Source organism: Penaeus monodon, chromosome 5, assembly GCF_015228065.2.
Source record: "Penaeus monodon isolate SGIC_2016 chromosome 5, NSTDA_Pmon_1, whole genome shotgun sequence".
NCBI lineage: Eukaryota > Metazoa > Arthropoda > Malacostraca > Decapoda > Penaeidae > Penaeus > Penaeus monodon.
The window spans coordinates 18568509-18581008 of NC_051390.1; the positions used below are offsets into that span (position 1 = coordinate 18568509).

The window sequence follows — 12500 nt, forward strand, 5'->3', positions numbered from 1 at the left end:
TATATTATATATATATATTTATAAATTATATATATATATAATTATATTTTAATATATAGGGATTTTAATATAAGAGGTTATATTTTAAAATATATTTTATGATATATATTATTATTTTATTTATGAATAATATATTGTATATATATTTTTGTATATATAAAATATATATTATATATATTTTATATATATTATATATACAATTATAATTTTAAATATACATTTTACATATACATATAAAATACATATAATACATATATTATATAATATATATTATTAATATATAATATATATCTATATTATTTTAATTTTATATATATTTTATTATATATAAATTCCCACGCAGCACCCCACAAAAAGATATTTTATATATAAAATATAAAATATTTTAATTTAAAATATATTTTAAAATATATATATTTTATATTTAATTTTAAAATTAATATTTATATAATATATTTTGGGTATATTTTTTTGGTTTTTTTTTTTGGTTTTTGTGGTTTGTTTTTTTGCTTAATATTTTTTCTAAAATATAAAATATTTTTATTAATATTAAAATATATAATATATATAATATATATATATATATATTAAAAATTATAGTATTGTATATGTATTTTATAATAAAACACTCAAACAATACATATGCATATCCCTACAAGTGTGTGTGGTGTTGCGTGGGTTGTGTGTGGTGTGTGTGTGTGTTGTGTTTTTTGGGGGTGTGTTTTGTGTGTTTTGGTGTGTGTGTGTGTGTGTGGGTTTGTGTGTGGTGTGTGTTTTTTATTATAAAACCTAATAAAAAAAACTTTTATAATATATATATATATATATATATATAAAATTTTTGTATTTTTTTGAAACTTATACATAACATATACAAAAACATATCATATCCCAAAATACAGTGTGTGGGTGTGTGTGTGTTTTTGTGGTTTTGTGGGGGTGTGTTTTTGTTGTGTTTTGGGTTTTTTTTTTTTTATATTTTAATAGATAATACACACATCTGTCTGTAGTACAGTTTGTATATAAAATTTTTTTATTCAAAATATTATATAATAATATATATAAAATTATATTTTAAAATTATAAAATAATATATAAAGTGTGTTTTGGTGGTGTGGGGTGTGTGTGTGTGTGTTTTGGGGGTTGTGTTGTGTATGTGTATTTTTAATATGTAATGAAAATATATATATGTGTGATATATATATGTATTATATATATAGTTTGTATGTATAATTTTAATATTAATATTTTTAATATTATTTTGGGGTTATATATGTAAGATAGGTATATTATTAATATAAATATATATATAAAATTATAATATATTTTATATATATAAATAGATATATAAATCATAACACACACACATATACTACAACTTCCATCCATACATAAAAAAAATTTACCCACCCCAATAAAATATTTTATATTTTTTATATATTTTATATAATATATATAAAAAAAATATATATAAATATTAATATAGAATATATTTTTTTTGGGTGTGTGTGTGTTTTGTGGGTGGGGGGGTTTAAAGGGGGTTAAAGGGGTAATATATAAAACATATAAAAATAAAAATATATAAATAAAATATAATATATATATATTTTAAAAATATATATATGTAAATAAATATATATATGTAAATTATATATTTTATATATATTAAATATCTATATATATATATATTTTAATAATATATATTAAAATAATATTATATATAATTTTTAATATAAAATATTTTTGTAATTATTTTATATAAAATTAATATATATATCTATATTTTATTAAATATAAAATATTTTAATATATATAAAAATTTTAATATATATCCCCTTAAATAATTTATAATATATAATATATATATAATAAAAAATTAATATATATATATATTTTTATTAAAACATTATACAAATACATCCCTACAGGGCAAAATTTACATACAAACACAACCCCCCCCCGAACTTTTGTAGGATAGACAAGACTATTGATTTGTGTTCTTTATTTTTAAAAGATTTTTTGGACAGGAGTTAAAAAAAAGAAATTTTTTGCTTATTTTTTACTTTAAATACAAATAAATAATTTTAAAAGTAAAAATTTTAAAGAAGTTTCTGGTACCTTTCCCCCTTAATATGTAGCCCACATCCCTGATGTATAAAAAAAAAAAAAAAAACCCTAAAAAAAAAAAAAAAACTCTTTCCCCCTTTTCTCCCTTCCCCTTCCTCCCCTTTTTTTCTCTCTCTCTCCTTTTTCTCTTTTTCTCTTTTTTTCTTTTCCTCTCTCCTCTTTTTTTTTTTCTTTTTCCTTTGTTCCTTTTTTTTTTTTTTTTTTTTGCCCCCCTCCCTTTTTTTTTTCCCCCCCCCCCCCCCCCCTTTTTTTTTTTTCCCCCCCCCCCCCCCTTTTCCTCCCCTTTCCTCCTCCTCCTCCTTTTCCCTCTCTCCCCCTCCTCCCCCCCTCCTCCCCCTCCCTCCCCTCACCCCCTTTTCCCTCCTCCTTTCTTTTCTCCCTCTCTTTTCCTCCCCTCTCTCTCTCCTCTCTCATCCTCTCTCCCCTCTCCCCCTCTCTCTCCTCTCCTCTCTCCTCTCTCTCTCTTTCTTTCTCTCTCCCTTTTCCTTCTCTCTCTCCACCTCCTCTCTCTCTCTCCCTCTCCCTCTCCTTCTCCTCTCTCTCTCCCCTCTCCCTCCACTCTTTCCCTCCTTCCCCCTCCCCTCTTTCTCCTCTCTCTCTTCCTCTCTCTTTTGCTCTCTCTCTCTCTCTCTCTCTCATTCTTCTCTCTTTTTCTCTCTCTCTGTCCTCTTCCTCTCTCTCTCTCTCTCTCTATCTCTCTCTCTTCTCTCTCTCTCTCTCTCTCTCTCTGTCCTCTCCCTCTCTCTCGCTCTTTCTTTCTGCCCCCTCCCTGCCTATTAAATAAAAGCTGGCATAAATATGTATGCATAGTTTTTGAAACATACCCACTTCTCCAAATAACACACACACACACACACACCACCCCACACCACACCCACAACACACACACACACACACACACACACACACACACCACACACACACACACACACACACACACACACACACACACACACACACTAAAAGAGGACCAGGGACACACGGCTTTGGTGTAGGACTCTTGGTGCATGGCTGTGTAGCTGTTTGGTGCCACTCAACTCAGGCACCCGGGGCACTGGTGGTGGAGGCTGTCTAGATGTTTCAAGATCATACAGGGCACATCTCTTGCTCCCATATTCATGTCAATTAGAATTTAAGAAAGTCATGTCAATGTATATCCTTTTTTTTTTTTTTTACCTCTTGTTTTTTGGTCAATATTTTAATTTTTATTAGCATAAACTTAAAGACTGGTTTTGCGTTATTTTGAAGACGCAAGAGTGTGTTGGTTACAAGAGAGAGGTTTATGTGTGGAGGAGATGTTCCCTGGCAGACAAGAGATGGCCACCCAGGTAATGTGGGGGCCTGTCCCACTGATCTGTGTAGATGTAATAACTTCTTTGCTCTCACTAACTGGCAGGATCACCTATTGTGAGCCTTGGCTATTTTGTGATAAGGCTTGTTTTCTTTGATGTTGAATTAAGGGAAAACAGCACTATAGCCATGCTGATAACTGGCAATGGCTGATCTTACCACTTAGACAAGGGGTCTAGTCAGGTGTCAAAGGGTCATATTGATATTCATATTTTTTCCCTCTGTCTCTCTTTTGTTTTTAATTTTTATATTTTTAATTTTTAATTTTTATTTTTGAAATGTTTTGCTTTTTTGGTATTTTTTTCATTGATACTGTCAGTTGAAATATGAAAGAAAGTAAAAAAAAGCATGACAAGTGGAGCAAAAGACTAGTCTGCAGACTTTTTCTTAATGCAGACATTTGCCCACAATAAAAAAGGAAGAAAGAAAAGAAAAAATAGAAAATTTCCTGACAAGACCCTAAAAACCTGAGCCACTTGGTTCTCAGCACACCATTGATTGCCTCTCTGAGTGTTTCTCTCATGTACCTCTGTAAAGTTCTGCGTAAATGTAGACTTCACATGCCACACACTTATGTCTTATGCTGTTATTATGCAAGATTGCAAAGTGGATTTTATGTGCCACCTATACAACGGAAAAGAAATACTTTGCCACACCTACATGGTAAAGCCTTTGGTCAAGGGTCTGGCTTTGAGCTTCTTTTGTTTATAATTTTGTGAGAACTAACCAGTGTTTTATCATCACTCTTTTCAATGTGTTTGTGTTGGTTTACTTTTTTTTGTTGAGTACCATTCAAATTGTGTGTTGATAGATTAAAAAAAAAAATTATCTTTTTCTTTAAGATATACAGTTTAATTTTGGTAACCATTTGCCTTATTATATTGAAGAATATCTCTACCTCTCTTATTGCAGGACCAAAATGAGTCAGCTGCCATATTAAAGATCAAGGAGAGTATGCAAGAAGAAGCAAAACGATTTGAAAAGGACGTTCCACCAGATCATCCAGACTACTTTATGCCGTGACGTGACCCCCTCCCATCCCCACTTTACCCTATGAACTAGCTCTCTCGGCTCCCTACAGAACCTGTGACATGGCAATGGGGTTGACCTCCCCCTCCTCCCCAGCTGCTGAGGATGTGTCAAAGCTTGGTAAAGAGGGCTAAGTGTGAGTGCAGAAACGTGGCAACGGTGTCTGCACATTGACAGTTTGCCACACTAAAGGTGATGTGATTCTGTGTGCGGTGGAGTGACGATGGGACAATGGGTCCTCACAAACTCTTGAGGAACTGGCATCTCAGCCCTCAACACAGTTCTCATCAAGTGAATCAAAACGCAGAACTCCAGTGATGGAGTGCTATCCTACAGTGGAGTTTGATATAATGTGATTAGAAACACTAGTGATTTACCTTACAAAGTCTGGAAAGGCAGGATAAGCACTATAAGGAAATGACTTCATGTATGACTTCTTGCATAAACTATTTAAAAGAGAAGTGAAAAGATGGCTCTGATTTCTGCTGTTTGATGATAAGTCTGTTGTGTCATTCATTGTGCTTTCTATGTGAATCTTGTAGGAAACAAAATTACTATTAATATTATTTAATATGTTTTCTCAATTTCGCTCATTTAAAACCCAAGAACCATAACCTGAGCAGCAGAGTCAGGAGACTCGGGCAGCCGAGGGTAGGATGGAGATGTAGATATTTTCATAGACCGTCATTGCTCACGGGTGGTGTCCGGACGCCTCAACCGGTCAACCAGCGCTGCCCCGTCTCCTGGCTGGACCCTTGTAGGAGTGCCACAGTCTTCTCTGAGAGAACCCCAGTCCCAGGCACCAGCAGTCCCCCCTCACTACCACCAACATCGCCCTCGGACGTGCTCCTGGGATGGCCCGGGACGTGCCCCTTCCGACCCCAGGGTGAGGGCCCAGAGTCAGCTGGTTCCCCACTCATACAGGGCTCGGCACTCATGTACAAATCCCCCAGCCTGGGACCTTTGGGACCTTGGCACGTGATCTGCCCTCCACATGTGCAAAAGACAGCAATGTCTGTTCTCACTAGTATTACTCAGACTGTTCTGGCCTCAGGCCCAACTCATGTAATATCAGATGGGAAGTCTTTTATTCAGACTACTTTGTGTTAGCTTACCTACTGGACTGGAAGTCATGACCTGTCTCTATTCTGTACAGATCTATCCAAGTGTCGTAGATGTAGGAATAATTTATTATTTGTCATGTCCAAATCTATCTCTTTATCTTTCTTCTAGACTCCCTATGTTAAACCGTTTTAACCACAATGGCCACCTCACCCCCTCTGTCCATGATCCCACACCACCACTATTACCTATTTCACCACCACCACCTCCACCACTATCACCATGAACACCAAAACCACCACCTTGGGCCTTGCAGTGAGAATTACTTTACTGCTGCCCACTCAACCAGCGCCAAATGTAAATCACTGAAGTTCGCCAGGGATGCACTACCATCACCAGATCGACCACCACCTGGGGTGTTGATGTCCTACACCATATACTTATATTTAGAATCATCCTGACTATAATTGTATCTTCACCAAATCTCTGCTATTCTGAGAGAATTTATAACTCAATGAGTGTGATACAGTGACCTGCTGTTAATTTATTGAATACTTGATTCTAATTTCATCTCACAATACCTAGATAGCCACAAAACACTTCATAACCAAGTTGACCTCTATATAGGTTGGCTTCTCATATCCTTGGTTGACCTCTCATTATTAAGGTTAACTTCTCATAATACAGGTTTACCTCATTATGCAGGGTAACCTCTCATAAACTAGGTTGACCTTCTTAGTAAAAAAAATAAAAAATAAAAAAAAAATAATCATGGCTTAGGTTAAATCACCATTTCATCAGTAACAAAGGGACACATGACCTGATTGATATACTGGCCATGACCCTGGGTGTATGTCGCTCTGGTGGTGCGACCGTGGCCTGGCTCATCTGCTGGGCCTTGCTTGGCCTAGCTTGTCTGCTGGGCCTAGCCTTTTTGCTAGGTCTAGCCTGTTTGCTAGGCTTGGCTCATCTGCTGGGCTCAGCGTGTTTACTGAGCCTGGCTTGTCTGTTCTGACCAAGATCCCCTGTACAGTAGAACATAGCAGATATATTATGTGTAGCAATTTTCAATAAAATGGCTAAGGCAATAAGAGAACCAAAGTTGACATTATCCTATTTGGTAGGGAGAACATTTCAAAAGAAGTTGATATTTACTTCCATATTGATTATTGTCATTGTTTTTATGTGTACATGATGCTATTAAGTGTTCTAAGGTATAGGGTTCGGTACCAAATGAAATCTAAGTTTAGATGGTAGGTACTGAATTAAGATTAAATTTCATCTTGAACAAAGTTTTCTTTTTCTTTTATGCAGTATCTGCTGTTTTACATTTTATCTGTAATTATATATAATTATATATATATAATTATCAATAATTAATTTTTTGTTGTGTCTAGCACGTGCGAGAAACAAACCAAAACAAGAGAACATTATAATTTTAGACTTTCTGGTTTATGAAGAAATTAAGAAATTATGGATTTGAATAAAATACACATTTTCTTCTGAATTTTTAATACTCATTTTGTGTCAACTGCAGGACCCAGACTCCTGATGAAACATATTTTAATCCTTCGAGAGAGAGTGAGAGAGAAAAATCTATTGGGCAAACACTTTTTTTCATTATTCTTCAATACTGATTTTATATATTTTTCTATTTGTTTTAATTTTTTAATAGATATCTAGAAATGTATCACTAAATTCTTATGTTTTTTTTTTTTTTTTTTTTCACAAGCATTTTACTTCATTTTAGTTACTGAAGGAATTAACAATGATTTTATTGACTGAAACTGTTCTGTGGTTTGTTGAGAAAATTTGGACATTAAACCTAATTTTACATGCCTGTGTAATGAACACATTTCCAACACCTTATCAATATTATCATTGCTATCATCATCATCATCACCATCATCATCATCATCGTTATTATTACTTATTATTCTTATTATCATCACTATTATTATTATTATCTCTATTATTATTATTATTATTGTTATCACTATTATTGTTATTATCTTTATCTCATTATTATTATTTCTGCTTTCAAGCTATTTTCATTTCTATCATCTACATTATCATTATTATTGTTGCAATTATGTGATACTGTCATTTTTAATTTATGTACTATTATAACCTTAGCAACAGTATTCATCACTGATAATATTTCTTTGATTGTTATTATCGTTATTATTATGACTTGTAATTATAATAATATAATTTATATAACTCTTCTTTCTATCATCAGAACCTTTTTATTTTTATTCCTGCTTTCATCATCATCATCATCATCATCTTTATCCCTTCTTCATTAATGTTACATTATTACTATCATGACCATAGATTACCTCATGTATATATTTTCAATTTTCATTTTAAAAGCATTAAACATCTTGAAGCTTAAGGTACAATGACCAGAGTAAAAGATCATCTTTAAAATCTAATGTCCTTTCTTAGATTTTGTATCACCAGAAACAGGCATTACACATGAATTTCCAGAGAGAGCTCATCATAACAAATGTAGAAAATGGTATAAATGGGAATGAATATCTTTAAGCACAAAAGATGTAATTTGTCGCATTTCTATTCAAACTTCATTGTGAACGGTGAAGATTTAATTGAAAATATATTATCTGTATCCCACGTACTGTAAAGTCATGTGTTTACATTTACATTTTTTATATACTAATTTCCTTTAAAATTCACCACGAACTACAATATGTGTCTGTGTGTAGCCCTATATGTTGACAGATTTAGATGTGATTATTATGTTTGCTAGTGATTGAACAGCTGTGCGAATGCACTGGTTTGAAGAAGTACTGTGAATCCTGCAAAACACATACAGATGATGGTATAAGTGATTTTATATTACGCTTATTATTGCCTGACCAATACTATGGAAATTATACCTTTTCTCTGTCTCCATTGGGGTATGCCCCCAGACCTCAGGGTTTTAGTGCTATGCCAACTATATGTTTCTTATTAAGTTCAAATTGGTTAAAGGTGTTGGTATCTGTATATTGATATTCTGATTTTTGAATTGCTAATCGTATTAGCAATATTTCACAGTCAAGATTTATTATATAAATGGGTATGAGTGTGTGTGTGTAGGGGGGGGGGTGCGGGCCAACCCGGAACTTGTGATTAAAATGATACTCTAGGCTTCAGCACAATGGGTAGATTTGTCTTGAATATGTCAAGATTGCAAGTGTATGGGTTAAAAATATATTGAAACGACGTGTCTCCGACCGAAAAAGTGTGTGTGTGTGTGTGTGTGTGTGTGTGTGTGTGTGTGTGTGTGTGTGTGTGTGTGTGTGTTGTGTGTGTGTGTGTGTGTGTGTGTGTGTGTGTGTCTGTGTGTGTGTGTGTGTATGTATCCATGTGTGTATATTTACATAATGGGGTTTCCTTTAGACATTTTTTCAGCTTTTATAGAAAATCGTTACCAGATTATTGCCTCGTACTAACGCGCATGTCTGAATATTGTAAAACTTGGGCATTCTAGCTTAACCATCGGACAAGCACTCATGCTGTCGGATCTGTAAGTTAATAAAAATAAATTCCAGTTAACAAAATAAAGCTGTCGAAAAGTGATCTGAAGTGAATAATTTCCTAAATATTAGTTAGTCTGAACTGAGAGTGTGTGGTGTGTATTTAATTCACTAACGAACCTTTGCTTTAAAACTGCTGGAGGTGAAATTTTTAAGCATTAGTTTGTCACATTTGTTTAAGTAAGTCAGTCGTATTTGATTACAAATAGGAGTTACAGAGGAGATTGCCGGTGTTTCCTGAACAGAGAAAGAAGTCTTGTCTGGATGGTACATCCTGCAGGAACGACCATTTAAATAGATAAACCGTGTGATATCACCATCGCGTTGCTATTTTAACTATATCCTGCGCTAACTACAATTCACATGGCGCATAGATGGAACTGTTTCTGTTTCCCAGGTGGAACTGATATTAATTTGTTATGGAGCTAAATCATTTTCGTATGCATACATACATGCGGCGCGCACGCACGCACGCACGCACACGCACACGCACACGCACACGCACAAGCACAAGCACAAGCACACGCACACGCACACGCACACGCACACGCACACGCACACGCACACGCACACGCACACGCACACGCACACACACACACACACACACACACACACACACACACACACACACACACAGAGCACTTGCCCTTATTCAGTATGCCATAGTTTCATTTTCTTTAAAAGTGTAGTTGATTTCTATTTGATTTGCTCTTGGTTTTACACTAAGCAAACTCCATTACACTACTATCGTGAGTATGTTTTCCCTTCTCAGACAATAATTTACTGACATTTGTTATAAAGGTCGATGCCAATAGCCGCAGCATAAATGCAAAGTGCGGTTAATATTATATGTTAGAGTTAAGACGTTCACTGTTTTAAAGAGCATATGGCACTACCTGGAGACTCGGCTACGCGGAGGGGGATGCCAAATACCTGTGCCATTTGAGAAATTGGCACTCGAATTTCAAATATATTACGGAGTTCGTGTTTCAAGCCGGGCTTTGATAAATATTCTTTAACAACAGCCACTCATTGAACTGTAGATGGCAGTTTGTATATAGGAAGTTGCCAGTAAATGCAGGATTCATATATACCAAATACTTTGCCATACTTTGGACGATCCGGTTAAAGGTCAATCAGCTTCTGGTTTTCTCCTCAGAGCGGGAAAAAAACGAGAAGTAGATTAGGATTTGTCTCGAAAGAGATATCGAAATCTGATCTAGTGAAGAGGAATAGGGTAAAATATCTAGATAGTTTAGTAAAGAGCAATACGCGGTTTAGTTAAACTCCTACGAAAAATGCTAGAATACTAAGTATTGACCATGTGATATTTACGAAATTCATCTCATATTTCTTATGATTTTATAAGAAATCAGGAGGGAGCGTGAATAGTGAGAATCGAAATCAACAGGCAAAGGTTCATAAAAAAAATCTTGACACTGAGACCGTGTAATCTCGGAATCTCCGGACCCCATTACCTGACAGTTCATTTCTCTCGTGAAATCTGTCGGGGGGGGGGGGTTGTGAGTTTCTATTAAATCCCTTAACTTAAACCACGGACTTTCATGGTGAAGTCGCGGCTAATTTGTCTTCGAAGCAAAACAAAGTTATATAAAAAAAAAGGATCATCACCATTTTGCTGAACAAGCACTTGCATGATTTATTTAATGGTAGTACTTCAGAGGGGTTGATGTGTGAGTTACGAGGATGTCAGCCTCTCTCTCTTTCTCTCTCTCATTCATTCACTCACTCCTCTCCCCCCCCCTCTCTCTCTCTCTCTCTCTCTCTCTCTCTCTCTCTCTCTCTCTCTCTCTCTCTCTCCTCTCTCTTTTCCTCTCTCTCTCCCCCCCCCCCTCTCTCTCTCTCTCTCTCTCTCTCTCTCCTCCCTCTCTCTCTTCTCTCCCCTCTTTTCTCTCTCTGTCTCTCTCTCTCTCTCTCTCTCCCCTCTCTCTCTCTCTCTCTCTCCATCTCTCTCTCTCTCCCCTCTCTCTCTCTCTCTCTCTCTCTCTCTCTCTCTCTCCCCTCTCTCTTCCCCCTCTCTCTCTCTCTTCCTCTCTCCCCCCCCCCTCTCTCTCTCTCTCTCCTCTCTCTCTCCCCCCTCTCTTCCTTTTCTCTCTCTCTCTCTCTCTCTCTCTCTCTCTCTCTCTCCTTTCTCTTTCCCCCCCTCTCTCTCTCTCTCTCTCTCTCTCCTCTCTCTCTCTCTATCTCTCTATCTATCTATCTATTTCTCTGTCAACCCGTGTGATTGCAGTATTTCCTTCTTTAGGATATCAGTTACGTAATTATCAATCCTATTTCGTGACAAATTTATGCATCAACTCTAGCATTTTATGCTTCATGCTTTGCTTAGCATATTTCTCACGAGGAATCGTAAGGGCAACCTACCATCTGCTCTCCGCTTTTGGCAAACCTTCCCCTATTATTGATGAATTCCATTATTAATGCATGGCGTTTGTCTGCCTTTATTAAGAGTTTCTTGTCCTTCATGTGCTGGCTTGCCATTAGTACTCATAATGATAAATATTGTATATGTACCCGACTTCTCGTATAATATCCTCCCACATTTGGAGGCATGCGGCTTAAGTGACCTTCTCCACCCCGGCGACAGCACCTTTGTTTGTGTGGCTGAGACATGTAGATCACGTTTCCACACGGACGGTTGCAGCAGCTGTATTGAACGTGAGCCGTTTGGGATATGCAACGGCATAGAACAATGCTAGACTCCTGTAAACCTCACGACAATAACTTTCTTGTGGACTGCCATGCATAGGCAAGCTAATAATTTCAGCCTTGCCTGTGTACACGCACACGCACACGCACAAGTGGAGGTCTGCAAAATGGTTTCTCCGGCGATTTTTCTATGTACTGTTAACATATTTACAAGGTTTCGGTAAGATTAAATATTTATACCACAAGATGCCACATAATGTCCAGCATGCCACACTGGGCTTATATCCTATTATAACCAAGGATTAGAGATCCCAATCGTATTTTCGTAATCCTGCAGTATTTTCCGCGGAAGAAAGAGGTCGAAGGTGACTGATGAAGCGGACAATAGTGTTGGATAGAAAAACAAAACAAAACAGTTCTTTGGTTTATGACTGGACACTGGATCGCTGATGTCCTTGGCAGCTATGACTTTGTCTTCACTTGGTACAAAACTTTTTGGTAAGTTTGTGATTTTTTAGATTATATATTAGTACGGCATATTGTAAGTGTGAATTGTAACACATTTTTCTTAATATTCCCTTCTAACCTATGATGAATTGTTGTAGCCAGAACTACTGCACAGAATGCTGCATAAGGCTTACGCTCAGTGTATCCCCGTCATTGCAAAATTACAAACAAAGCTTGAGTCAGGGACAAAATGCTCGATGAAGAAAGACA

At 35.9% G+C, this 12500-nt stretch overlaps 1 protein-coding gene across 1 annotated transcript in view; it reads left to right on the forward strand.

Moving 5' to 3' along the window:
* The window catches only part of LOC119573044 (single-stranded DNA-binding protein 3-like), a gene marked incomplete in the record, with an annotated part of 156072 nt that extends 149408 nt beyond the window's left edge, over nucleotides 1-6664 (forward strand). Inside the window, 1 exon segment of the mRNA XM_037920033.1 lies at nucleotides 4390-6664. Within this exon segment, the coding sequence (XP_037775961.1) occupies nucleotides 4390-4500 (111 nt within the window).
* Nucleotides 6665-12500: the final 5836 nt, after the last annotated feature.